The following is a 27,129-nucleotide window of genomic DNA, read 5'->3' on the forward strand; positions in this document are numbered from 1 at the left end:
TCATTGGAGGCAATGTAGGGTTCAGTGTCTTGCCCAAGGACACTTCGACATGTAGACAGGAGGAGCCGGGATTCGAACCGCCGACCCACGGATCATTGGACGACCTGCTCTACCTCCTGAGCCACAGCCGCCCCTAGCCGACCTAGTACCATTCGTAGCATTCTTGTGTAGACTCCATCCAGGGCTTTTTCCTGTTGTATTGTAAGGGTCCATGTCTCAGCCCCATACAGCAGTACTAACTCCACAGTAGCTATGAACAGCCGCCAATTTCAATTCTTGTATTTCTTGTAAACTGAGAATATTCATCTAATATTCAATCATGTATTCACCAAAAACAACTTACAGTTAGTTGATTTAAAATGTATTTGTGTGTGCTCGTGCTACGGACAAATTACTTTTGTGCCTGGACAAGGGAATGGGAAATTTACTTTACTATTGTAGTGGGTGTTGTCACAATATCTTGGGGGATGTTGTAATCCTTATTTGATACATTGTGTTTGTTGTCTGACTTTATAACTTTAAGCTATGATGACTAAATGTATTGACAATTCCGTCAACAGCAAAAAACTAGACTAAAATGTTAGGAAGGGACTAGTGGACAAGAGATCCAGTCTAAGTCATTTTACACTTGGTTGCATGCTGACAATAGCAGATCTACAATCTCACAACACGTCGTGCTGCGACGCGTTGTGAGCTTGTAGATCGGCTATTTTCAGCAAGTTTAAAATCAGTCATTACGACAACATCAAGGCCCGCCAAAATACATTTTAGTCGACTAAATCAACTAGATTTTGTCGACTAAAATCTTATGACATTCCAGGTGACTAAAATGTGACCAAAACTAAATGTAAACTATTCAAGAGACTATGACTAAAACTAAAATGTTCTGCCAAAAATATCACTGCCGTGAAGATATACTCAACTCATCAGCGTGGATTTTGATTAGTGGTGGGGAAAAACTCAATTATCGATTAATCACGATGCCGTCATGGGCGATAAGTCATCGATGCACAAATGTCAAAAATCGATTATTTTTTACCGGAGCAAAAGGGCGGAACTAATCTGTGACTGCGCTGCGGTGTCGTACCGGACCGTTTAGAGTGACGCAGTTTCCCATATGGAAAAATTTTTACTAAATTTGTATATGTTTTACATGAAACTTGTAGTTAATATATATGACAGTCAAAGCAGATATAAGATCCATAGTATTTTTTTGTAAAGTGAAACTTATATAATTTTGTCATTTATATGAACTATATAAAACAGTCAAAGCACATATAAGATCTATAGTATTTTTTTGTAAAGTGAAACTTATATAATTTTGTCATTTATAGGAACTATATAAAACAGTCAAAGCACATATAAGATCTATAGTATTTTTTTGTAAAGTGAAACTTATATAATTTTGTCATTTATAGGAACTATATAAAACAGTCAAAGCACATATAAGATCTATAGTATTTTTTTGTAAAGTGAAACTTATATAATTTTGTCATTTATAGGAACTATATAAAACAGTCAAAGCACATATAAGAGCCATAGTAAGTTTTTGTAAAGTGAAACTTATATAATTTTGTCATTTATAGGAACTATATATAACAGTCAAAGCACATATAAGAGCCATAGTATTTTTTTGTAAAGTGAAACTTATATAATTTTGTCATTTATAGGAACTATATAAAACAGTCAAAGCACATATAAGAGCCATAGTAAGTTTTTGTAAAGTGAAACTTATATAATTTTGTCATTTATAGGAACTATATATAACAGTCAAAGCACATATAAGAGCCATAGTAAGTTTTTGTAAAGTGAAACCTATATAATTTTGTAACTTATAAGACCTATATGTGACGGTAAATCCACATACAATATTCTTAGTAAATTAGTATAAATTGAAATACATATGAACTTATAAATAATTACTGCAGTAAATCCACATACAAAATCCTTAGTAATTGTGTGTTGTCAAACTTGTAGAGTTGGGCAAACATCAGTGAAACCAAAATCTGATAGGATATTGTATAGAAACCATACAATACAGGCCATGTATGTCACAGAGACATCCAAATTAAACAAAACCTAATCTTACAATGAAATAACATGAGATGACAAAATAATGAGTTGTATTCCCTTTTACATTTTATGACTCCTACATTATTTAAGATCCCCCCACCCAGTGCCCCCCCCCAGCCAGTGTCCTCCCCAGCCAGTGACCCCCCAGTGTGACACCCCCCACCCAGTGCCCCCCAGCCAGTGTCCCCCCAGTGTGATGCCCCCCCCCCAGCCAGTGTCCTCCCCAGCCAGTGTCCCCCCAGTGTGACACAAGCCCCCAGTGCCCCCCCAACCAGTGCCCCCCCAGCCAGTGTCACCACCATTGTCCCCCCATGTACCTCCCAATGCATTTTATTTTATACTGCTATGGTAACTTATAAGAATCTTCTAAAAAAAACAAAAAACATAAAGAGAGCATATCAAACACTTCACATATGTCAGGATGTGTCTGGGTAGCTCAGTCGGTAGAGCTCTCGCCTTAAGACCACAAGTTCGTGGGTTCGATCCTGGGCACTGGCAACTCAGCGTATGAGTAGCACAGCTTGGGTGCGGCAAGTGATGCGGGAAGAATTGGGAGTTGATGGTATAGTAGGTGTGGTGCTCTATCTCAGCAACCATCTCCCAGGGGTCTATAGCGCATATGTTTTTTATACCTATCATACACTTCACATATAAAAACTTATATATAGTCATAGATAAAACATATGTTTTTTTTATAACTATAAGGTATAATGTATTGGCTGACATATAACAATGTTATAAAAATCATATAAAAGAAGCATACTTTTCTTGTAAATTAAATGGTTACAAACTATAAAATACATACTATAATGGTATTTTTTTTATATATGGAAAGGATATATCTCATATAATTTAAAACTACAAACATTGTATGGAACATATAAGGAAAATACAGTTTGCCATGTACTTACCTCATAGATCACATACATGTTGTTTACTTGATTCATACATGATTCACTTTATTGTCTTATATGAGGATTGTATGAAAGGTGCCACTTTCAAGAGTTCACATATAAAATCTAGTATGTACTTTACATGACATACATGTAAATGACATACATAAAAAATGTAAATACTTACTATTGGAGGCAACAGGACAACATATATGTTTCTTCTACTTTTTTTTCCATATGGGTTAGAGTGAACAGGTTACAAACGCCGAGGGGAAGAGAAAAAATATGACAGAAAGGGAACATTTTGGATTGTATGAGGTTGAGGGGACACGAGAACTTGATAAAACTCTCACCATCGACTGCCTGTGACATGTGGCCGAGATGGGACGATGTAGTGTGGCTCTAAAGTGCTAACATGGCCCGGAACCTGTCGCTCCCCACGACCGAATGTGAACGTAAATCCTTTGCAATAAAAGTGCCGATGGACTTCGTAATTCTAGTCGCCTTTTCTGAGTGCATGGGCAGCTGTCCGTGTGTTCGGGATCGGGATGGTTGTCCTGACTGCATCTCTGGATGTCAGTGGGCAATATGGTCTTGTACACGTTGTGAGTTTTATCAAGTTCCCGTGTCCCCTCAACATCATAGAATCCAAAATGTTGCCATACACTTGTAAAATACTTTTAACCAAATGCTCCTTAATGTGTGCAAACAAACAGAAAAGTGTAACATATAGTCTCAAGAACTGACCCAAAGCTTCCTTAATGACACTTCAGTAACTGAAAATGTAATCCCTGAATAAGGAAACAAAGAAAATCCCCTTTTTTGTCCTAACAAATAATAAAGACAATTTGACAGTGCTGCTGCCCATGTATTTCTATGACTTCTTATGTCATTATTCATTTATATAAATATATATATTTATTGTATGCTTGTACAAACTCATTATTTAAGAGTTTGATGGGGAGGAGCTGGCCTGAGTGTTTGATAATCTGTTTATTGCTGTTCTGTATTTGGCCACGGACCCCCATCTGAAAATATTTTCTTCTATGGACCCCCCCAGAAGCAAAGATTTGAGTTAAAAACGTTCACTGTGAAAGAATATATACATTCATAATCATTAGAGGGCACTTTGTTTATTAGTCACACAGTGACTGAGTGATTAACAGTGAGTGATTACGGTAATCAGTATTGAATCGCAATGTAGCCCAATTAATCTGGATTAATCGAATCGTGACCCTCGGAATCGATATGTAATCTCATCGCCAGGTACCTGGCGATATCCGCCCCTAATTTTGATCTCTTTTTTTTTTGTTGCAGGTCAACCAAATGGCAACGGCTCCTGATTCTCAGCGTCTGAAACTGTTGAGAGAAGTGGCGGGGACCCACGTGTACGACGAGCGCAAAGAGGAAAGCCTTTCCCTCATGAAGGAGACGGGTAACGGACACATCTTTTAACTTGCGGCGTCCGCTGTAGTGCTGACATTATTCCTATAAAACAAACATGTGTTGCACTATTGTTTTCTCTCTTTTCTGTCCTCTCGCTTGTTTTCTTTTGCTCTCGTTTGGTTGTTTTTCTCTCTTCTTTGTTTACTTAAATTAAAATACTCGCGCTCTGTAATGACGTCACGTCAGTAGCGCTCGGGTCGCGCTGCGGGTGTCGTTTGGACAGTTTGATATGTGACTCACGTCACTTCATGTGGACGTTGCATTCAGACTGATCCAGATCTCCTCAGATCGGATTTAAATCAGATTTGAAACCACCTCTGGAGTCAAGTCACATTTGAAAAAGTCGGATTCCATGTAACCTGTCTGCATTTAGACTTATTTAAGCAAATTGGATTTCTATCTTGAAGTGACACAGATCTAATTCAGGCTACATTCAGGCTTGATTTGGCTGCCAGTGTAAATCAGGCCTTAGAGGACACAAATGCATACAAATCATTGCATCAATATTGCATAGGTGTTTTTCGAATTTCATTTCACTCAAACAATTTCCTTTTCCATTTCACACAAACAAAACATTATGCATTCCCCCCCCCCAAGCTTTACATAAGAAATCTGCTAAAACGAAAATAAATTCCTAAAACAAAATGTTTTTCATAATCATAAAACTAGAAAAAGTTACCACAAATAGTTGTAATTTTACTATTTGTGCTAACTTTTTCTGGTTAGATGATTATGAAAAAGACCTGAGAGGACCATGTCTTCTAAATCAGTGCTTCCCAAACTTTTTCATGTCAAGTACCCCCAAACATATCTCTGCTGTCGGGAGGAAACCTCATAACTTAATATAACATTTTAAAGAAATAAAGAAAACCTTATATTTTTAAAACAAAGCAATACAATACATCCCCATCAAAGTTGGTGTTGTAACTGTAGCACTGATGTATTCAATAGCACTGATTTATTTATGCCAAAAACCTCAAAAATGGAGTTATGAGGTTTCCCCCCGACAACAACGATATGTAATTGCTACCGACCCTCATCTGGAAATATGTTGTTCCATCCAGGGACCCCGCAGAAGCAAAGATATGAGTTCCACCACTGGTAATAAAAATGTGTCCTGTGACTGTCCACTGTGGGTCCCTCCTGTCCACTGTGTGTCCCTCGTGTCCACTGCGTCCAGAGGGTAAACGAGAGCAGACCTTAGAGCTGCTCCAGTACATCGAGGAGCGCATCACCGCCCTGGCGGATGAGAAGAAGGAGCTGGCTCAGTACCAGAAGTGGGACAAGATGAGGAGAGCCCTGGAGTACACCATCTACCAGCTGGAGCTCAACGAGGCCTGCGCCAAACTGGACCAGGTAATGACGTACAGGTGTTGTTGACACTAAGGGTTGCCCACCTGCCCTTGGGTGTCAATTTATATACCTGCCCTTGGCCTCTGATCGGTGAACCAATATTCTCCAGTGCTTGCTTCAAGCGCGCCCGCCCCTCTAGACCAGAAAGCACGCTGGCTGGGCCAGGCCAGAGCCATCTAATAGAAGAGTTGCGATATTGAGGGGGCAGAAACCGAGCGCTGTTCATGCAGCCTGAACTGAGAGTTGGAAATGCATTGTTTTAAACAAGGGCGGCGCAAATAAGAGCTATTTTAAGCATGTGTACAGTCCAATGCATTTCTGTCTACTTCCGGTCCAGGACTTGTCCCAGTTGGTTGTCCCCATTCTCAATAGAAGTCTATGTAGGAGAGCCGCCATTGGACTGGCCCCATGAAGTGAACACAGTTTGCGTAACTCTGTCTATATCCAAGGCTCTGCACCAGGCTAGCTTTCAGGTTGCCTGACCGGGAAAGTGCTTGTTTTTCATGAGGACGCAACGAGTCTATCAACGCGAGATATCTGTCTAAAGACCTGAAAGTGGACAGAGCGCTCTGTCTGCTGGTCTGGAATGTAAAACAAGACCACTGCCAGCGTTTACCTATAATGTGCTATTTTCACTGTAGCTACACTATGAAATTAGTGTCAATCCATAGTCGTATTCATAGCAATTTAGGTATTTGGCATGAAAATTGACATTTATCGCACAGCCCCAGAAAGCAAAACGAAATGTTACTTTTCGGGCAAGTGGGAAGGACCTTATTAGGGCAAGTACAGCATGACCTGATGGGCAAGTGCCTCTGAGACCTTAGTGTCAACCCCTGAAGTACAAAGAACCTTTTCAATCTGGGGAGATTTATGAAATGTAAAACGAAATGAATGTTAAATGAACTGGCTTTTCACACATTAGGTAATATGCTTCTGTAAATTCGGAAATGAATGCTGGCCACCAGCTGACGGACAGATCGGTGAACCAATCTGAGCCGCGACCCTCCCATCTAGGCCAGAAAGGTCTAGCGTTAGCTCAGGCTACCACATGACTGACTTTAACTGACATACTTAAAAGTACTGGTGGCTTTTCCAGAATTACTTTTCTTTTACCAGGAAAGCTGATCACGGAGCACATAAAAGTGTTTTCTCTGATTGTTTGTTTAAATCTAGCTGCCTGCCAGTGGCTGACAGGTTGTCATTCTGGTTTGGCACTGTGGTATCAGGTTACTCTCTAGTCAAATGATATACAACAGAACATTACCATCTAGTGGCTAGATTAAGAAATGCATGAAAAGATTACACTGTTCATATGCTTCATTTAGTAAGTAATGTTGATTAATGAATGTGTTACTCACTAAAACTAATATGTCAGCTGTTAGATGCCTGCTGTGGCCGTTCTAAAAATTGCTGTTTTAACGTTAATTGTTTTTGCATTCCAAAATATCCTCAGGCGACTATGACCCTAAACAGCTTCCCTTTTTGAGCGCTACTTCCATATAGACAGTCTCTGTGATCACAATGGAGATGCATGAAAGAAGATTCTACTAAAAATGAATCTTGCACAGTATGACCGTAAGACTGCTGTGCTTTTTAATGCCCGATGTTTTTCAGCTGTCTTCAAAGAGCGAGAGCTGTGGAGAAAAATTCAGACAGCTGCGTGATGCTCAGCAGGATGCCATGGACAAAGTGAAGGTAAAAGACTCAATGAACTATTATGATCCAGGATGTTCATACCTTTTGACACAATGTGGGCTGGAAAGGGCTTCGGACCAAAAAAGGCTTAATCAGAGAAGAGTTCTCAGATAAAAAAAGTATGTGTCAGTCCTGAACTTTCGGCTGGTTGCTGAAACCGAGATCTAGTTTAGACATGTATAATAAAAAACAAAAAACTGATGTCCAAATGTTAACTTCGTTTTAAATTAAAGGATATTTATTTACACTTCAGCAGGTTAACAAGTACAACAGTCAGCCGACATCGACAGTCTTTGTTCTCACAATACAGTCAACAAACTGTTTGCCTCTTTAACCTTAGCAACACCTGTGCATTGTACTGTAACTCACTCACATAGTAATAGCTTGACTACTGCAATGCTCTCCTGTCTGTTTTACCCAAAAAATCCATTGGTCGGTTACAACTGGTCCAAAATGCAGCTGCCCGCGTGCTGACAAAGACCAAACGCAGAGCACACATTACACCAATTTTAAAGTCCCTGCATTGGTTGCCTATACATTTTAGAATCGATTTAAAAAATATTTTACTTGTTTTTAAAACATTAAATGGAAATGCACCTATCAATTTTTCAGAAATGCTTCCAAAATATGTGCCCGGCAGACCCCTTAAATCATCCAGCGCTGGTCTCCTAGAGATTCCAGAGACCCCTAAAACAAAAGAATATGGCAAAGCCGCCTTTAGCTACTACGCCCCTGTGCTGTGGAACAGCCTGCCAAGGGATCTACGGTTCTCTGAATCTGTGGACATTTTTACACGAAATCTTAAAACACACCTTTTTGTCTAACTCCATGTAGAGTACTATGGGCTATAATGTCGTTTGGACCCTTGTAGTTGGTTTAAGACAAACGTTGGCACACATCCCCGAAGTGCTGCACAACTGATCGAAAAAGGCTGGCGATCTAGATTCAGGCACCTACTGAATCATGCAGCACTAGTTGGCTCAGGGCTGTCCAATTAATTTTATACTTTTAGACTAAGAGAGGTTTAAGTCGAGCACTTTGATGTCTGTTTAAAGCTACAGTGAATGCAGTAATGTTCAGCAACTGCAGACTAAAAGAATAAATATTTTCATAGGGGGGAAAAAAATATTGGAATCGTGCGAAAATCGTGATCTCAATTCTTGTGGAGCAAAAATCGAGATTCACATTTGAGCTAGAATCGTACAGCACTACCCATCCTCCGCCTTATGCCACCAGCATAGCTGCTATGGTCTATTTTCAATCATACATAAATAAACCTTTTTCAGGCCTATTCATAGTCTGGATTTTCGGTGGTGAGGTGACCACCGGAGCTGTAATAACGTGGAGCGGTGGTGAGTGAAAACGGAGAGAAGGGCTGGGGAGAGCGGTGGTTTGCTCTTCACCGCGGCTCGTAACGTCATGTTGTAGTTGCGGTGGTCACCTCACCACCGATAAATCAGACTATGAATAACGCTTTAGACTAGTGGTGGGGAAAAAAATCGATGCACAAATGTCAAACATCGATTATATAATGTATGTTTTTTTACCGGAGCAAAAGGGCGGAACTAATCTGCGACTGCGCTGCGTCGTCGTACCGGACCGTTTAGAGTGACGCACACAGCGCTCGCACACACTTTAGCTTTCAACAACCAAAACGGAACGAGTTACCAACGCGGAGGATAAGAGAAAAAATATGACAGAAAAGGAACATTTTGGATTGTATGTGGTTGAGGGGACACGAGAACTCGATAAAACTCACACAATCGACCGCCTGTGAAATGTGGCCGAGATGGGACGATTTAGTGTGGCTCCAAAGTGCTAACATGGCCCGGAATCCGTCGCTCCCCACGACCGAATGTGAACGTAAATCCTTTGCAATAAAAGTGCCTGATGGACTTCGTAATTCTAGTCGCCTTTTCTGAGTGCATGGGCAGCTGTCCGTGTGTTGGGGATCGGGATGGTTGTCTTGACTGCATCTCTGGATGTCAGTGGGCAATATGGTCTTGTACACGTTGTGAGTTGTATCGAGTTCCCGTGCCCCATCAACATCATAGAATCCAAAATGTTGCCATACACTTGTAAAATACTTTACTTAATGTGTGCAAACAAACAGAAAGGTGCAACATAATTGTCTCAATAACTACCCCAAAGCTTCCTTAATGACACTTCAGTAACTGAAAATTAAACCCCTGAATAAGGAAACAAAGAAAAGCACCTTTTTTGTCCTAACAAAGAATAAAGGCAATTTGACAGAGTGCTGCTGACCTCAACCGAAATCCTGCCCATGTATTTCTATGACATGACATCTTATGTCATTATTAATATATATTTATTGTATGCTTGTACAAACTCATTCTTTTTTTTAAAGAAAGCTGCTTATTGCTGTTCTGTATTTGGCCACCCATCTGAAAATATTTTCTTCTATGGACCCCCCCCCCCCCCCAGAAGCAAAGATTTGAGTTAAAAACGTGCACTGTGAAAGAATATATATTCATAATCATTAGAAAGCACTTTGTTTATTAGTCTGACTGAGTGATTAACAGTGAGTGATTAATCATGATTAATCGGGATTAATCGAATCGTAATATAGCCCAATTAATCAGGATTAATCAAATCGTTACCCTCGGAAACGATGTGTAATCGCATCGCCAGGTACCTGGCGATATCCGCCACTATTTAGACCTTCCCCGATTTGCAGGAGACGGAGGACGCGGTGCGAGAGATGAAGGCGATGATCTCGGCCATGAGGAAGGAGATGGAGCAGCTGGGGGCAGAGCGCCAGGAGCAGATCAAGCAGAGGACCAAGCTGGAGCTGAAGGCCAAAGACCTGCAGGATGAGCTGACGGGCAACAGTGAACAGAATGTAACGGAACAATGTTGTTTTTGGCAGGCCTTGATGCCGTCGTAATGATTGATTTTACACTTGTAGATCGGCTATTTTCAGCATGCAACAAAGTATAAAATGACTTACCGTAATTTCCGGACTATAATGCGCACCTGAATATAAGCCGCACCAGCTAAATTTAGGGGAAAAACCAAATGTGTACATATACAAGCCGCACTGGACTATAAGCCGCATAGAGGCCATAGAGATAGATTTAGAAGGTCCCCTAGTGGCCGTTAGCTGTAAAAATCCATATATTAGCCGCACTGTTGTATAGGCCGCAGGGTTCAAAGCATGGGAAAAAAGTAGCGGCTTATAGTCCGGAAATTACGGTATATTGAATCTCTTGTCCACTAGTCCCTTCCTAACATTTTAGTCTAGTTTTTATTTGTTGACGAAATCGTCAGTATATTTAGTTTTAGTCATCATAGCTTAGTTTTCATGTAGTTTCCATTTAGTTTTTAGCTGTTGACAAAATCGTCAGTATGTTTAGTCTTAGCTTTAGTCATCGTAGCTTAGTCTTCATTTAGTTTCCATTTAGTTTTCGTCAGTGAACAGGGGGTACGGAAGCTTCATTCTAAACTCTATACCAGTGGTTCCCCAAAGTGGCGTCCGAGGGGGACCCCCAGGGATCCTTGAGTGAGTTCCAGGGGGTCCCCAGCTAAATGATAGTTTGAGATTTTTATTGAAGTATATAAACGAACTATTTGCCATTCACAGTCATCCATTTTGCTTGCTGCAAGACTTTCAAGTTTTCTCTGACCTTTCTCTACATAACTTCTTGACATCCTCTTTATGTTCTCCGTCCAGATACGCCTGTTGAATGAGCGTGAGAATCTGCTGGAGAACATCGAGAAGACACAGACGGAGCTGCAGAAGACAGAGCCCGAGTTCAGCGAAGTGAAGAGGAAGGAGGGGCAGAGCATCGCAAGGTAGGGATGACCCGCATCACAGCCCGTTTTACCCTGTGGCAAAGGGAGACTGAAGCCCACCACACACCAGCTGCGTCCGCCACGCGGCGGACACAGCCACCTCCATTATTTTCAATGAACCTATCGCACACCGGCTCCGTCGCGTCGCCTGGCGCGCCGATAGAACACAGTTCTATCTTCCAGGCGGCGCCGCGCGGCAACGTGTCGCGCCGCAGACGGTCGCAGACGGTGTGTGATGGGCTTAAGGTGCTATTTACATGAGGATGGTGTTCATAGAAAACGGCAAAATAAAGTATTGTTTGCTGCTGTCATTTAGACGAGAACCGTGTTCTCAGGAGGTGAAAACGCAACAAAGTGAAACCACCTTCCAGAGTGGAAATCTTTGAGAACGCCGTTTTATCCATTCTCCGTGTAAACAGGCAAAACGGTGAATCCGCAAAATGTATGACATCATGGCTCACGTTGGCTCACAGCGCATGTGTGTTTATTACATTAATGCAGAGCCATATATGATAATGGAGTTCCTGAACAAGCCTCCCTCCTCGCCTACAAAGTGCTGCTCATCAGCGATGGTGAATGTAAAACCATGATGTAAATAAAAAGCCTTGTGATAGGCGGCAGCCAGGGCTCCAGCGTGCAACCTATTAGGTCGTATATGCGACTTAATTTCTTAATGTGTGAGTTAAATTTGAACGAGGTCGCACCGGTGCTACTTATTGCTTTCACTCCCAGCCTCAAACATGAAGCACGGGCATTAGCGTGATAATAAAATATTACTTTATTCTCGCTCATTCCGAGCCTCCTCTCTCTCTTTCTCGCTCCCTCTCTCTGCCTGTCTGTCGATTGTCTGCACCGGTCTGCACACGACACGCGTGAGTTCAACAGCGGCGGCGTGCTCACTGATCAACCCCGAAAAAAACGAAACTGATTTCAGCATCGGCTGTAGGCTACATAAGTTTCCCTGGAGCGCACACTTTTTTTTACAACTGCATGATGATGCTGTGCATTGCTGTCGCTGAATCCACGGAGACAGCAGACACAACATAATATGGGGGACTGCGCCTCGTCCCCAACCGCAAACACGGTAAACTTGTTGTTGAAAAATAGCTTCTAATAGCTTGTTATTTTGCGTCGAGTAGCGCTGTGTGCAGGCCATAGACTGTATGCAGGCCAGGCTACATACATGATCGCCTCGAACAAAATACATCTCCCATGTGAAACCTGGTATATTCTTCGTCGTACGACGTGGTGTTGCATGCTGAAAATAGCAGATTTACAAGCTCACAACGCGTCGTGTCCACCACACGTTGTGAGCTTGTAGATCAGCACATGGAAATATGCAGGCTGAGACGTTTAGAAACTTTCCCCTTCACAATAAAAGCATATAAGCTTTCACATGTTCATTCCATATAAAGAAAAGACAGGAGGAAAGTGGGCAAAGATTATGAATTCGGTGGCATTTCACATTGCTAAAGGGTGCAGGAAGAGTGGGCAGTGGGCACCTCAGTGTTAAATATCCTTATTCGCCATTAGGTTGAACATGCCCATGCAGAAGGTAAGGGGTGTGTCTCATTTAATTCTGTTTCATATACAGTAGCCAAATGATAATAACGATATGGAAAAATGCACTATAGGTTAATTCATTTTAATAATTTCCTATAGAATGTGTGAGTGAGAAATATAAATGTTATGTGCTTAATTTAAGGCATTTATGCTTCAGCCAAGAAAACCTTTGCTAGCCTTGGTGATAAGGTCATGTATTAATACCGCGCTGCGGCGCTATACAAAAAAAGTTGGTGCTACCTAATTTGTGGTGGCGCTACCAACTGAAAAGGTAGGTATCACCAGTGCTACCTGTGGAAAAGTTAGTCTGGAGCCCTGGCGTATGTAGCCTAATGTATTATAAAATATATAACCATCCCGTGGCGCGCTTTGCCTGCATGCTCAGGGCTGCCTGGCTGTCAGCCCAGAGCAGTGTTACGGGTCTATGGTTGCGCACTTGCGCAGCACTGTTTTTTTGGCAAATCTAAGCCAGCAAATTTAAGACGATCTCTTCAAAATAAGAGTACCCTCTAGAGTATTTAAAAAAAGTTATTTGCACATTAAAACTACAAATTAAGCATTTAAATTATGCTATAAGATATGTTTCTGTGTTATTTAGTTACTTATTTTTACACAGAAACATAATGTGTGTCTTTACAATAACTGTAATGTAATAATAACACTAATAATGTAATGTAATAATTATTTAATTTACGACACTTTTATTCTGAAAGCAACCGAATGTCTTAAATTTGCTAGCTCTCAAACGGGAAGTTCTAGATTTGTAAATCAGCTATTTTCATCATGCAACCAAGTGTAAAATGACTTATACTGTATCTCTTGTCCATTAGTCCCTAACATTTTAGTCTAGTTATTTGTTGACGAAATCGTCAATATATTTTGTCTCAGTTTTAGTCATCGTAGCATAGTTTTCATTTAGTTTCCATTTAGTTTTCGTCAGTGAAAAAAAGGTAGTCGACGAACATTTTTCATCTTAGTTTTAGTGGATGAAATCAACACTGGTCTCAGGTTGCGTTCTTTCCCCCTGCATCCCCACCAGACTGGCCCAGGCCACGCAGGAGAGAACAGACCTGTATGCCAAGCAGGGTCGAGTCAGCCAGTTCACCTCCAAGGAGCTGAGAGACGAGTGGATCAAGAATGAGCTGAAGTCCCTGGACCAAGTCATCCACGACAAGGAGAGACAGATCGAGACCATCACCACAGATCTGAAAGACATGGAGACCAACAAGGAGAGGATGGTGGAGCAGTACAATGTATGTGTTAGATATGATAATAATGATACTTATTTCTCGATCACGTTTGTTTTTGCTCCTGATCATTTGATTTTGAGTTTTTTTTTATAGAACACTTATAGTACAATATCCAAAATCGCAGACAATAATAATAATAATAATCTTTATTGTCCCGAAGGATATTTGTCTTCACAATCTGTTCAACAGTTCAACACCCACATCAAAAACAACACAGAGCACATAACACCAAGACAGTACAAAAAACAAAACATGAGGTCCCCACAAGCTGTGTACAGAACCATCCTATCGGCGGGGCAGTTTGTTTAATGCAGCGATGGCTGAGGGGACAAAACTCCTACTAAAACGGACCTTTTTCCATGGCAAGGTTCTGTATCTTTGTCCAGATGGCATGAGGTTAAAGAAACGATACAGAGGATGGTCAGTGTCATTTGATATCGAGAGTGCTAGTCGTGTGATGGCGTTATTGTTCATATCAGAAAGTGTGGGTGTAGGAAGTCCGATGGCAGGACCCCCTCGAGTCTACAGTTGTAGTCTCCAAGGAAAAACAACGGGGCTTCGGGGTACCTATATCCAGTCTAATATTCATGATATGGATATAATATTGATACTAGGGATGTCCCAATCACGTTTGTTTGCTCCCTGGTCCGATTCTGAAACACCAAAAGGGGTTCCCGCCCAAAATGGGTTAATGATATCAAAGTATATTGTGTAAAAGATATAAGATCATGAAATTCTTGAAATTATTCAAAGCCTGACTTGGATTTGTCCTGCTAATGCTTTCTTTGCCTCTGTAGAGACACGATCAAGATCTCATCGAAGTCAAGACTCACATTGAGGAGCTCGACAAGGAATACTATGAAGTGAAGAACAAAAAAGATGGGTTGCTAAGTGAAAGAAAGTAAGAAACACTTCTCTCCCCCATCTCTTTGAAACTCCATCTTCCTCCCAATATAATTAGAATCTTAGGCATGACTTATGGTCCCTACACATTGTAGGACTTTTAAAGTTGTCGGCGAGTCATCTGATCGTTATGTAATGTCCTTTTTTTATATATATATCGGCTGTCATTATATCTTTGTGGTTTTCACACTAAACGATTGATCGCCGACTAGGGATCACACACTGCGAGACGATGCGATCCAGACCCAATACATATGCAGTAGGCTACATCTGTTTTTTTTATTTCAATTAATTTTGAGGTCTCACGTATGGGTGCAGGATCCCGTGATTAATGCACGATACCGACAGGACGTAGCCTACTTCTCTCCCTGTCTCTCTCTCCACACACGCTTGTAGATTGGCTATTTTAACTGTTCAAAAAAGTTTAAAAAGAAAGAAAAAAAGGAAAAGTATTTTAGGCATAAGGGGTTTACCATGGACGGTGTGTGATCGTCTCTGTCCGTCCAGCAAACTGTGGCGTGAGGAGAACGCAGAGCAGCAGGCCCTGACGGCCAAACAGGAGGACCTGGAGAAGAAACGGCAGCTCCTCAGAGCTGCCACTGGCAAGGTCTGTCTCGTTCACCTCTAGGGCGGCTGTCACCATCACACATTTAACCCAGTCAGCATTTATATTAGGAGGATTGTACTACTCAAGTAGGAGCTTTCTGATTCAGTCGCTAACTGTTTGGTCTTACATTTCATTCTCTTTTAGTCCTAACCTTTTTGAAATGATATTGAGGGATTTAAAAACATCATAAATGGACATAAAAGCGAGGAATATTGTTTGTTATTTTCCTTCCCGTCTCTTTTAGGGTATTCTGAATGGTAGCGACAGCATCAACAAGGTCCTGAATGATTTCCGCCGGAACACAATCAACCAGCATGTCGTCAATGGATACCACGGCATCGTCATGAACAACTTTGAGTGCGAGCCTGCTTTTTACACCTGTGTGGCGGTGACTGCTGGTGCTGGGTAAGCTCTTTAAAACGCCCAATGCTCTACTGCTACACAAAACAAAAGTTGTGGCTACTAAGAAATGCTCTTAACGTGCTACAAGCTTGTAGATCTATTTTTGAAATATCCAGAAAATTTGTGCAAATCTTTGAATATATATGTATTCTTTCACAGCAAACGTTTTTAACTCAAATAATTGATCCTGGGGGGTCCCTGTAACAACACATTTTCAGATGGGGGTCGGTGGCCAAATACAAAAAAGTTTAGGGTCCTTGTCATGAAATTGTTTGAGAACCACTGATCTAGAAACATAGGTTTTTCAGGAAACTTTAGAAGACATTATGTAATATCTGGTCTTCTAAAAACCAAAGCTGGCAGCCTTAATCTCTACTGAGAATGTGGATGACTTATTTCGTTCATGTCCTCCGGTTCTTTCTCTCTTTTCCTCCATCCTCCTCCCATGGTGGTGTAACTACTTCTCTCCTCCCTCCGTCGTCCTCCTCCTCCCAGGCTGTTCTACCACATCGTAGAGACAGACGAGGTGAGCACCAAGATCCTCAGTGAGTTCAACCAGATGAAGCTGCCTGGAGAGGTCACCTTCCTGCCCCTCAGCAAGCTGGCCGTCCGGGACACGGCCTACCCTGCAGAGACCAACGTATGAGCCGCCCATTTCTTCTCCTTTACGAACATGTTAGGGCTGTAACCTATCCATCAGGGGATTCTTTTCTGGGACTGATCCTGATCACTGATTGTCTTTCACATAGGGGTGTAACTATTTAGTAACTGCATCGAAAAACCTGATTTTAATTTGAAGAATCGAGGTATATCGAAATGAAAACGGCAACATTGACTATGTATCGAATCGTATTGTTTTGCAATGCAAATAATCAATTATCAATCAATACTACATTTTTGGTGTGGTATTTAGAATTTCTTTGAATAAAAAATAAAAAGGGGGGTTTAATTACTTGGCTTAAAATAATGTTACTGTATCGATTTCAAATCATTGAATCGTATCGTCATAATGACCCAGTATCATCCATGTATCGTATTGTCAACCATGTATCGTGATACGTATCGTATGGCTGTTAAAATGTATCGTTGCACCCCTACTTACACACGATGGGCAAGGGGAGACTTTTAATATTTCCAAAATGATTATGTCAAAACTGTTCCCATGTGTGTGTGGAGTAAGGGGAGAATGTTTAGGCCTGTCACAAAGATGCAAAACGACATTATCTGATTGACTTTTATACCACTTGATTCAATCGAGAATCGAGTTATTTTCCTGTTATTCTAATTATTCTGGGGTGAGGTCCCTGGAACAACATATTTTCAGATGGGCCAATTAGATATAATTCCTGGGGGTCCTTGACATGAAATATTGTGAGAATCACCGACATAGAAACATAGGGTTATTCTGAAAACTGTCAGGAGGCCGTTGTAGAATCGTCCGATGCACATCCAAACCTCTCTTGGTTTTGTCCTTTCAGGATGCCATTCCTATGATCAGCAAGCTGCGCTACAGTCCCCGGTTTGAGAAGGCCTTCAAACACGTGTTTGGGAAGACCCTGATCTGCCGCAACATGGATATTTCCATAAAGTACGCCAGAGACTTCGGCATCAACTGCATCACTATGGAGGGTATGTGTTGATCATCAGTGTTGATTTCGTCAACTAAGGGCGCTTTCACACCGGACATGTTTCGTTAGTTTAAAACGAACCATGAACTCTGGTGTGGATCAAAGAAACGAATCATGGTCCGCCAAAAAATTACGGACTCTGTTCGCTTTCAAACGAACCACGGTGCGGTTCGTTACTGGTGTGAAACTGTGAACACATTCAGACTTTATAGAGGACCAAATATAGGAAGATAACCGTCGGGTGTCGGCAGTTGTAAGTTTGCATTAATAATTAGTTCTAAAAGCATGTATTTTTTACGGGGATCACTATTGATATGACAGCTGTCGGCTGATTTTAATAGTAGACCCACATCCATGTAGGAGGTGCAGCGCACATTTAATAGCAGCGTATACGAGGTTCACATGCGCAAAAATAACAGATGTACGTTATCGACACGGAATGGTGTGTACGGTTACGGTATGGTACATCTACACAGCTTGTAGATCTGTTCATTTTAAGCATGCGCCGCCACCACCACGCAAAGTTATGACGAAGTCTACATCATGAATGCATGCGATTTCATGCGAGAGAGAGGTTTCTTTCAACTCGTCCCCTCCTTTTTTCTGTCAGAATCTGTCAAAAGTGTGTGTGTGTGTGTGTCTATGGGAGAGACGCAGAGACATATTTTGACGTAGCCGCGGGTTTTAAACCCTCACCAGGCGCATCTTTTCCACTACAGTGAACGGTAGAGTGAGTGATGTTAGTCTGCCTCAAACGTTACTCTTTTACCTGCTTTTTACTAACTAACATTACAAAGATGCCCAGAACATCGAGATGAACCTGTGTAGTTTATGGCTGCTCCAACAGTAGTGGCAACATTCCAAAACAAATAAAAACGGAATGTCAAAATATCCACCGCGGTAGCTGAGACCAGAGCCATATAGTAATGGTTGAGACGAAGCAGTGAAAGGTCCTGAAACATACATAACGTCACAGTCTTACCCAATCTTTCTGTTTTATGAACACAAGGCTGCTGTACTTTATACCTCATACTAAGCATTTAAAGTATGCCAATCTTGTATTCTCGTTATCAATAAAGATTAACGAGCTCCATCCCTACTGTCCCAACACGTCCCCCCCCCCATTCAGGTGACCAGGTGAGCTACCGTGGAACGCTGACCGGAGGCTACTACGACACCAGGAAGTCCCGCCTGGAGCTCCAGAAGGACATGAGGAAGGCCCAGGAGGAGCTGGGCCAGCTGGAGGCCAAGCTGAACGAGAACCTGCGCAGAAACATCCAACATATCCTCTCACCGTTTGGTTAAAAGGGCCTTCAGCTCGTCGGGCCTTTACATTTTCAAGTAAAAAATACCTACATTTATGGGAGAAATGCTTGAATATTTTTCAATTTGACTATTCCATTTGCATGTTCAAACTATAATTCAACTTTCCTAGGGTTAGTGAGCATGTTTTGAGCTTTTTACAAGTGTAAAAATTCAAAATTAATTTCCGATTGTTTTTTATTTTTAATGTATTTCTGATGAAAAACCAAAAGCATGGCCAATTATAACATAGGCCCTGGAGAGTTAAATGGAATGGTGTCTTCTTTTCACACACGTGCACTTTTGGATATAAATTGTTAATTTATTTTTTGTTGAATTGGCCGTGGTTCTCATTAGGACTGTCAAAATTGGCCAAGAAAGTCATTTGAATATTTGTTCTAAACATTCTGCAGTGAAATGTTGGTATAGCAGTTATTTGTATGATAATTAATCAGCAGCTAAAGTTTCATGATCTTGTGCCCTACCCCACACACGCGCGCACACACTTTGCCATATTGTGCTTCCTTAACATCGGGCTGTGCACGCATCAACAACGAGATCGACGAGCAGATGAACCAGCAGCAGAAGATGGAGACGCAGCAGAGTATGTTCAAAGACACCAGAGACACCATCCTGTCGGAGATGAAGGCGCTCAAGGAGCAGCAGAGGCAGTCTGAGAAGACCTACATGCCCATGGTAACTAACGGGCTCTGGGCAGGGAAGCTTACGAGGAGAGATGTCCTGATACTGTATCAGTATCAGAAAAGTATCTGTATCTGCCCTTTTTGGTTATATCGGGACATATCGGTATCGTCAAATATTCCAGTCTAACCACCGATCCGACACAGGGGTAAGGGGTTGACACTATGGCAGGTAAATAAAATGTTGGGGCATGTGGAGTGAGCTTTCGATTTGCCCAAACGGCAAGTGCACATTTGAGTGAGGAGTCTGCTGCAATTAACAACACGAGATAAAATAAGTCATTTTTTTTGTATTATAAATATCTGGTATCTGTATTCGGTATCGCTAACAGAAATTGTGGTATCGGGATCCGATCGGGAACGAAAAAAGAGTACTTATGAGGAAAGGTTGCTAACGTCATATTCTCCACGAAACTCTGGTGGAATCCATTGGAGTCAATGGAGCGGAGTGGACAAGCACTATTTCTGAATGATTGAGACCATTGTAAAATAACCGCTTCCAAGGCATAAGAAGAAATGTCCCCCATTTCACATTGGCCTATTATAGCGCCACCAGGAGGCCACAACCTGACCTGCCCTGGTGGAGACCTGTGCCATTTCACATTGGCCTATTATAGCGCCACCAGGAGGCCACAACCTGACCTGCCCTGGTGGAGACCTGTGTCCCTCTGCACCAAATCTTCGCAGAAAATAGCTGATATAGTAAAGTATTTAAGTTAAAACGATCTTGTAGAACTGTGTTTGCACCCAGAATAAGGACACTATTCACATGTTAACCCATTCTGGGCGGGAACCCCTTTTGGTTATTTAAAACTTTATCTATTGAAAAATAGCAGATCTACAAGAGTGCAGTGCTACGAGCTTGTAGATCTGCTATTTTTGTGTGTGTGAGTGTATGTATATGTGTGTATATATATATATATATATTCTTTCAGAGCGAACGTTTTAAACTCAAATCTTTGCTTCCGGGAGGGAGGTCCCTGGAACTACATATTTTCAGGTGGGGGTCGGCGGCCAAATACAGATAATTCTGGAGGTCCTTGACATGAAATATTGAGCACCACTGATATAGAAACACAGTATTTCATGATCAAGACTTTTTTTTGAGTGGTGCAACCCCTCCAAGGAACAGCAATGTCCCCATGTCCTAACCTATGACTATGTCCCGATGTTTAGAGTACCAATAGGGGGTGCTGTTGCACCACTCGCTTCAGACTGGTCTGATTTCTTTTTTGACGTCGGGCCTAAATGGGTTAAAGTGTAATAGTTTTTCTCCCCTGACGTCTTCTCTCTGTCCTCCTCCAGCAACGCAGCCTGCAGAGTCTGGAGGCCAGCCTGCACACCATGGAGTCCACCAGGGAGTCCCTGAAGGACAAGCTGGGCACAGAGCTGCTGTCTCAGCTCAGCCTGGACGACCAGAAGCACGTTGACGAGCTCAACGACAAGATCCGCCAGCTGCAGCAGGTACTGTATGGCATGGACTGCATCACTGCATGGTATGGCCACGCACAGAGCCGTTGAAATACCACGTTCAGTCTATCCTTTTATTACTCTATGCTCTCAACCCTGTTAATATTTGTTTCCCTGTAAAATGAACTGTAATTTGCAGATTCAAATAAAGAAGTTTGTGTGTGTGTGTGTGTGTGTGTGTGTGTGTGTGTGTGTGTGTGTGTGTGTCCACAGGACAACAGGAAGTTTCTGACTGAGAGGATTAGGCTGGAAGGCATCATGACCAGGGTGGAAACGTACCTCAATGAGAACCTGCGGAAACGCCTCAACCAGTTGGATCAGGTAACTGGAACCACAATAGTGTCAACGATGTGACATTGTTCACTTACTGAGTGTGATTTCAGTCATTTTATTTTTTTAAGACCTGATTCTACAAAATGTCAGTGCAGCACTGGTGCTTAAACCTTTTCATGTCCAGGCCTTTGAGTTAAAAACGTTCAATGTGAAAGAATGGGCACCAGCTCCGCGGGCCGCATTTGGGCCACCCCTGATGTACGATGATAAGAGTCGCCCCTCACTTCACACGGGTGTGATTCTCCCCCCCCCCCCCCCCCCTCTGTGCAGGAGTTGAACGAGCTGGGAGAGACGGAGGGAAGCACGGTGCTCACCGCCATCACCTCTGAGCTGCACGGCATCAACAAACGTGTCAATGACACGTTGGTGCACTCCGAAGGTAGGCGAGGTGTACGTAACACTTGCCCGTTTTTGGGCGGGGGGGCAAGGCAGATAGCGTGGGATAATCCCCACACTTCCCAGCCCCTCCCATCCCTCACTGGGAAAAATTCCGGGAGAATAAATGAGCAAGCGTGACACACTTCCAATTTTGTTACGTGTTTTACTTAACACTTTGACTACTATTCACGATTTGCCCGAGTTAATTAATTGTAGAATACTTTCGCTGCAAATTGCCTGTTTTCATTGTTTAATCCACGTTTATGTCATACGGGCAATCCACTGGACAGAAAGCGATATGAGATGCGTTTTGATGACATCGTCGCAAAATGATCCCATTGTTTACGCATTGTGAGGCTTTTAAGTGCTTAACCTCTTGTCAAATTGTTGTCAATGTTTTAGAAATCGGCAATTATTCAGTTTTCATTTCAAAACAGTTGTCCATGTGCAAGACTGTGAAAAAACTGTTTCCCGCCCCCTTATTCTCACAACATTCATTCCCGCTTTGTCGTCCAGAACTAGATGTTCTGGTCGACAAAGCGGAGAGTGAGATCAAGGTGCTGGTGAAGCGCATGGACCACTGGAAGAACGTGGAGAAGGAACACAACGACGTCATCAACCAGGACGCCAAGGAGCTGGAGAAGATAACCAGCCGCCAGGGCATGCTGCTCAAGAAGAAGGACGAGTGCACGAAGAAGATCCGAGAGCTCGGCTCGCTGCCGCAGGAAGCCTTCGGAAAGTATCAGCCCATGAAACTTAAACAGGTACCAATGATTTCATCTTTTATCACCAGTAAAAGTACCAGACCCTGACACTCGCGAGACATGGTCAAAGCATTTCTGGGGTCCCCCAGCCCAAAAACGTTGAGAACCCCTGGCTTAGCGTGCCAGACCAGTGCCACTGATTGTGGATGAGAGGCCAAAATATTGCGGACACTTTCATTAGAGCTTGAGTCGGGAGTTGCTGTTGACGTCGAGTGTTTCGATCCAAATAAATTCTTGTTGTACGGCTAAGTTCATGTCCATCTAGGAAGAGGCATTACATATCCAACCAGCATCTCTAACCCTGCTTTCTGTGTCTTCATTCAGGATTGTGCCATCATTATCGTTAACGTTCAAATGTCATCAATGTGACTTAAGGCCAGGGCCTTTCAAACGTGAAGCGATATAATGTGCCTATAGTTCATTTTCAATGAGACCTACATTTTTTCACTGGGGAGCAGGCGCGGTGCGACAACGCAAGCGTATTTACGTGAGCACGGTCCCATGAATTTGTTGTGTGCGTGCTCGTTTGGTGCACACTCCCGTGACTCACCAGACCTGGATACTGTTTAGCTTCTTTTTTTTATGCTTGCGTTGTTGCGCCCCTCTTGAGCAGACCTGGAGGAGACCTGTCGTTGATCCAGGCAACAACGCCTGCGTTCCTCGCTTCACGTTTGAAAGGCCCTTAATTCACGTTTTCCTTTTTTTTTTTTGCCGTCCTCCAGCTGTTGCAGGAGTTGAAGCAGTGCAACACGGAGCTGAAGAAGTACAGCCACGTGAACCAGAAGGCCCTGGACCAGTTCAGGGACTTCTTGGAGCAGAAGGAGAAGGTGATGAGGCGTCAGGCGCAGCTGGACCGCGGCCACACCTCCATCATGGAGCTGATTAACGTCATGGAGCAGCGCAAGTACGAGGCCATCCAGCTCACCTTCAAACAGGTATGTAACATCAAGTTTGGCACAATACAACAGGATACATTGTAACAATCGCCCTTTACTCATTCAAGGCAAATTACTACTAAGGAAAAATTAAGCAGGATCGTAGGGTTATAGTCAGAATTCTTTATATAGAGATGCTAAGACATAGCAATTGACAGAATCAAAAGTAGACAGTACACTTCACTGGTAACGCCTCTCCCTGTCTCTTTCCCTATCAAATAAAATAAACAGGCACACAAACTTAAACCAACAATCAATAATTATTTCCCAAGCCCCCCCAAAGTCAGCAGAGAATAAAGTCTGCGTCCGTCGTCCCCCTCAAATGAGGCGCGCGCACGCGAGTGTACAACTGTTCCAACACAACGAAAAGTTCCTCTGCTCAAAAACAGTCCAACTGAAACATGAAAACGCTCGGGGTACCCCTATATTTAAGATCCTTAAAGAACACTTTTGGAACGGTCTCACCGGTAGCAGTAGCCCTGTTAGCCTCCAAACACCGGCAGGTAATCCTCAATTCCAACGCCGATCCCCGACGGCAGCGGCATACGTGATGCCCAATCCGCTGGGCCCGACTGTCCCTTATAATTACTGTGGCTGCAGATACGCTCGTTTAAACATTAAATAGCTGTCTCAATGTAAACGCTATCTGGCGCCTGGAGCTCCTCTCCTCCTCTGTGCAGGCCTGCACTCTGTTTGTTGTGAGATCTTCCCTCGCCGTGTGTCACTTCCTCTACTAGTAACCTTGGGTGGTGACAATCAACCGTCACTGACAGCTGTCAATCACCCCTGTACAAGACCCGTTACCTTTCACATATGAATAGAAGATAATAATATTTAAATACTCAGCATCACACGTTACATTTCTTTACATAAACAATAACCTGCATAGGTAAAATAAAGCAGAAAAACATTGAAATGTGCTTCGTCACAACATGTGTCGGATGATTTGCTCTCTTGGTATTATAACCTTAAATTGTTCCGTATCACAGATTTTCAGGTGCAACGCTATATAGTTTAATTTTGAGTGTTTTTTTTTGTTCTTCTCCCAGGTGTCTAAGAACTTCAGCGAGGTATTCCAGAAGCTGGTTCCTCGGGGCAAAGCCCATCTAGTGATGAAGACGGAGAGGGCAGAGGGAAGCCAGTTCCAGGAGGAGGGTGAAAGTGCTGCCGAGAGCCAGACCACTGTTCCCTCTGTGGACCAGTTCATTGGAGTCGCCATCAGGGTAAGACTGGGCCAGTGGGCCTATATGTGCTTCTGAACTGTGGAACTAGTCGAAAGACTACAGATTGCGGTAATGGCTACTGCTTTTGTTTTATTTGAGTCAAATGAAAATGTGTTTAAGAAGAAATCTCTGTAGTGTTGAAATACTACATCTTATAATTCCAGGGCTGAGATGTTACTGTGTGGTGTTCAGGTGTCGTTCACATGGCAGCAGGGTGAGATGTTGTTACTGTGTGGTGTTCAGGTGTCGTTCACATGGCAGCAGGGTGAGATGTTGTTACTGTGTGGTGTTCAGGTGTCGTTCACATGGCAGCAGGGTGAGATTTTGTTACTGTGTGGTGTTCAGGTGACGTTCACAGGGCAGCAGGGTGAGATGTTGTTACTGTGTGGTGTTCAGGTGACATTCACAGGGCAGCAGGGTGAGATGTTGTTACTGTGTGGTGTTCAGGTGTCGTTCACAGGGCGAGATGTTGTTACTGTGTGGTGTTCAGGTGACGTTCACAGGGCAGCAGGGTGAGATGTTGTTACTGTCATCATCACCTTTATTTATACTCGGAAATACAGTTGAGGGCAAGCCCTCAATACAGTCAAAACAAACAAAAAACAAAATCAACACATTATAAATCCGGATAAATTACCAGTAAAATTAATAAATTTAAGCAGGAGCAATCACGGTGAAAATTGTTCTGGAGCATTCCTTTGAACTGACCGAAGGATGTCGGGGAGCTCAGTTTTAAGGCATTTTGAAGTTCATTCCACGAGGCTGGGCCACTAACAGAAAAAGCTGTCTTGCCCAACTCTGTCTGAGCCTGAGGAACCTTGAGCCTTAAAAAATCACTAGAGCGGGTCTGATACGTGCTATTGTTCAATTCCAACATGGAACAGATAGTCAGGGAGCATCCCAGCAATGGCTTTATATAAAATCACACCTGTGTGAACCGAGTGGTGCAACTCCCTCCCCCCCCCCCCCCTCTCTCTCTCTCTCTCTCTCTCACACACACACACAGTGCCTGTCTCTGTTTCTCTGTTTCTGGCAAACAGCGCCCCTACTGGTACTCATTATATGATGCTCATAGTCACATAGGTGAACACATAGGTGCAGGACACGGACAAAGCTGTTCCTTGGAGTGGTTGCACCACTCAAAAAAAGGTGCCAATGCTTATCTCGCCTCTCTGTGTGTTGTTCAGGTGTCGTTCACAGGGCAGCAGGCTGAGATGAGGGAGATGGAGCAGCTGTCTGGCGGTCAGAAGTCTCTGGTGGCCTTGACTCTCATCTTCGCCATTCAGAAGTGTGACCCCGCCCCCTTCTACCTGTTTGACGAGATCGACCAGGCCCTCGACTCCCAGCACAGGAAGGCCGTCTCGGGTAAAGAACCAGACAGACATTTCTTTGGCTGTTAACGTAGGGATGGAGCTTGTTAAAACAGCCTCCACACGGATGCGACGCGCACGTGGCCTCTCGCACGCTTAATGTTTTAACCCATTATGGTCGATAAAAAAACGTGTCTGGAATTAAATAAAAAATAATGTAATGTCGGAAAAGAGAAATTGATCTTTCTGTTGTGTGTGTTTTATTTTATTTTATTATTACTATTATTTTTTTTAGATATGATGGTGGAACTGTCAGGCAACGCCCAGTTTATCACCACCACCTTTAGGCCTGAGCTGTTGGAATCAGCCAACAAGTTCTACGGAGTCAAGTTCAGAAACAAGGTGAGCCTTAACTCATTTCAACATGCCGTCCCTAATAGCCGATCTGCAAGCTCTCATTGTGACATTGGTGTGAGCTTGTAGATTGGCTAGTTTTCAATAGCTAAAGTATATAACATAATTCTTAAGACGCCAAAAGGGTGTTCCCATCCAGAAAGGATTGTTAATGGAGTGTGTTTTGTTTTCAGGTGAGTCACATCGACGTGATCTCAGCTGAGCAGGCCAAAGACTTTGTGGAGGACGACGGCGGCACCTATGCTTAAGACCTCACCACAAAGAGGCTAAATCGTTCGAGACAGGAATGTTAAAAAAACAAATCTAAGAATTGTAAACCTGTATTCTAATGTTCTTTTTTTTCTTTTTACGCTTGTTCTTTTTATGCTTAATGTTTCAATTGTATTATTTTTTGGTCAATATACTGATACAGAAAACAATAAACATGACCGTGTGTGATATGTTTTTGATTGATTCCTATTTTATTAGACCAGGAAGGGGTGCCAGTAACTAACTATATCAGTGGTTCCCAAAGTGGGGACCCCTAGGGGTCCTTGAGGGAGTTCCAGGGGGTCCCCAGCTAATCCACCTATGGGTCTGTAACTCAGTGTACAAATGGAACCCTAACGGGTCCATTTGGAGTTAAATGGTCCCAGAGATATAAATGTCATTAAATGGTGGTCCGTAG

General features: G+C 42.7%; 1 protein-coding gene across 1 annotated transcript in view; it reads left to right on the forward strand.

Moving 5' to 3' along the window:
• The window catches only part of LOC308315100 (structural maintenance of chromosomes protein 3-like), a gene marked incomplete at its 3' end in the record, with an annotated part of 31,388 nt that extends 4,678 nt beyond the window's left edge, over nt 1-26,710 (forward strand). The window contains exons 8-29 of the mRNA XM_080762929.1: nt 4,284-4,401; nt 5,593-5,768; nt 7,383-7,463; nt 10,162-10,326; nt 11,158-11,279; nt 13,882-14,095; nt 14,890-14,993; nt 15,503-15,602; nt 15,847-16,007; nt 16,500-16,644; nt 17,483-17,633; nt 18,762-18,914; nt 19,479-19,630; nt 20,941-21,099; nt 21,319-21,426; nt 21,709-21,817; nt 22,333-22,580; nt 23,303-23,515; nt 24,565-24,738; nt 25,926-26,103; nt 26,344-26,450; nt 26,636-26,710. Of these exons, the coding sequence (XP_080619055.1) occupies nt 4,284-4,401; nt 5,593-5,768; nt 7,383-7,463; nt 10,162-10,326; nt 11,158-11,279; nt 13,882-14,095; nt 14,890-14,993; nt 15,503-15,602; nt 15,847-16,007; nt 16,500-16,644; nt 17,483-17,633; nt 18,762-18,914; nt 19,479-19,630; nt 20,941-21,099; nt 21,319-21,426; nt 21,709-21,817; nt 22,333-22,580; nt 23,303-23,515; nt 24,565-24,738; nt 25,926-26,103; nt 26,344-26,450; nt 26,636-26,710 (3,213 nt within the window). The remainder of the gene's footprint in view (nt 1-4,283; nt 4,402-5,592; nt 5,769-7,382; nt 7,464-10,161; nt 10,327-11,157; nt 11,280-13,881; nt 14,096-14,889; nt 14,994-15,502; nt 15,603-15,846; nt 16,008-16,499; nt 16,645-17,482; nt 17,634-18,761; nt 18,915-19,478; nt 19,631-20,940; nt 21,100-21,318; nt 21,427-21,708; nt 21,818-22,332; nt 22,581-23,302; nt 23,516-24,564; nt 24,739-25,925; nt 26,104-26,343; nt 26,451-26,635) is intronic.
• Between the last annotated feature and the right edge of the window lie 419 nt (nt 26,711-27,129).

Source organism: Protomyctophum bolini, assembly GCF_963924005.1.
Source record: "Protomyctophum bolini genome assembly, chromosome: 5".
NCBI classification, from domain to species: domain Eukaryota; kingdom Metazoa; phylum Chordata; class Actinopteri; order Myctophiformes; family Myctophidae; genus Protomyctophum; species Protomyctophum bolini.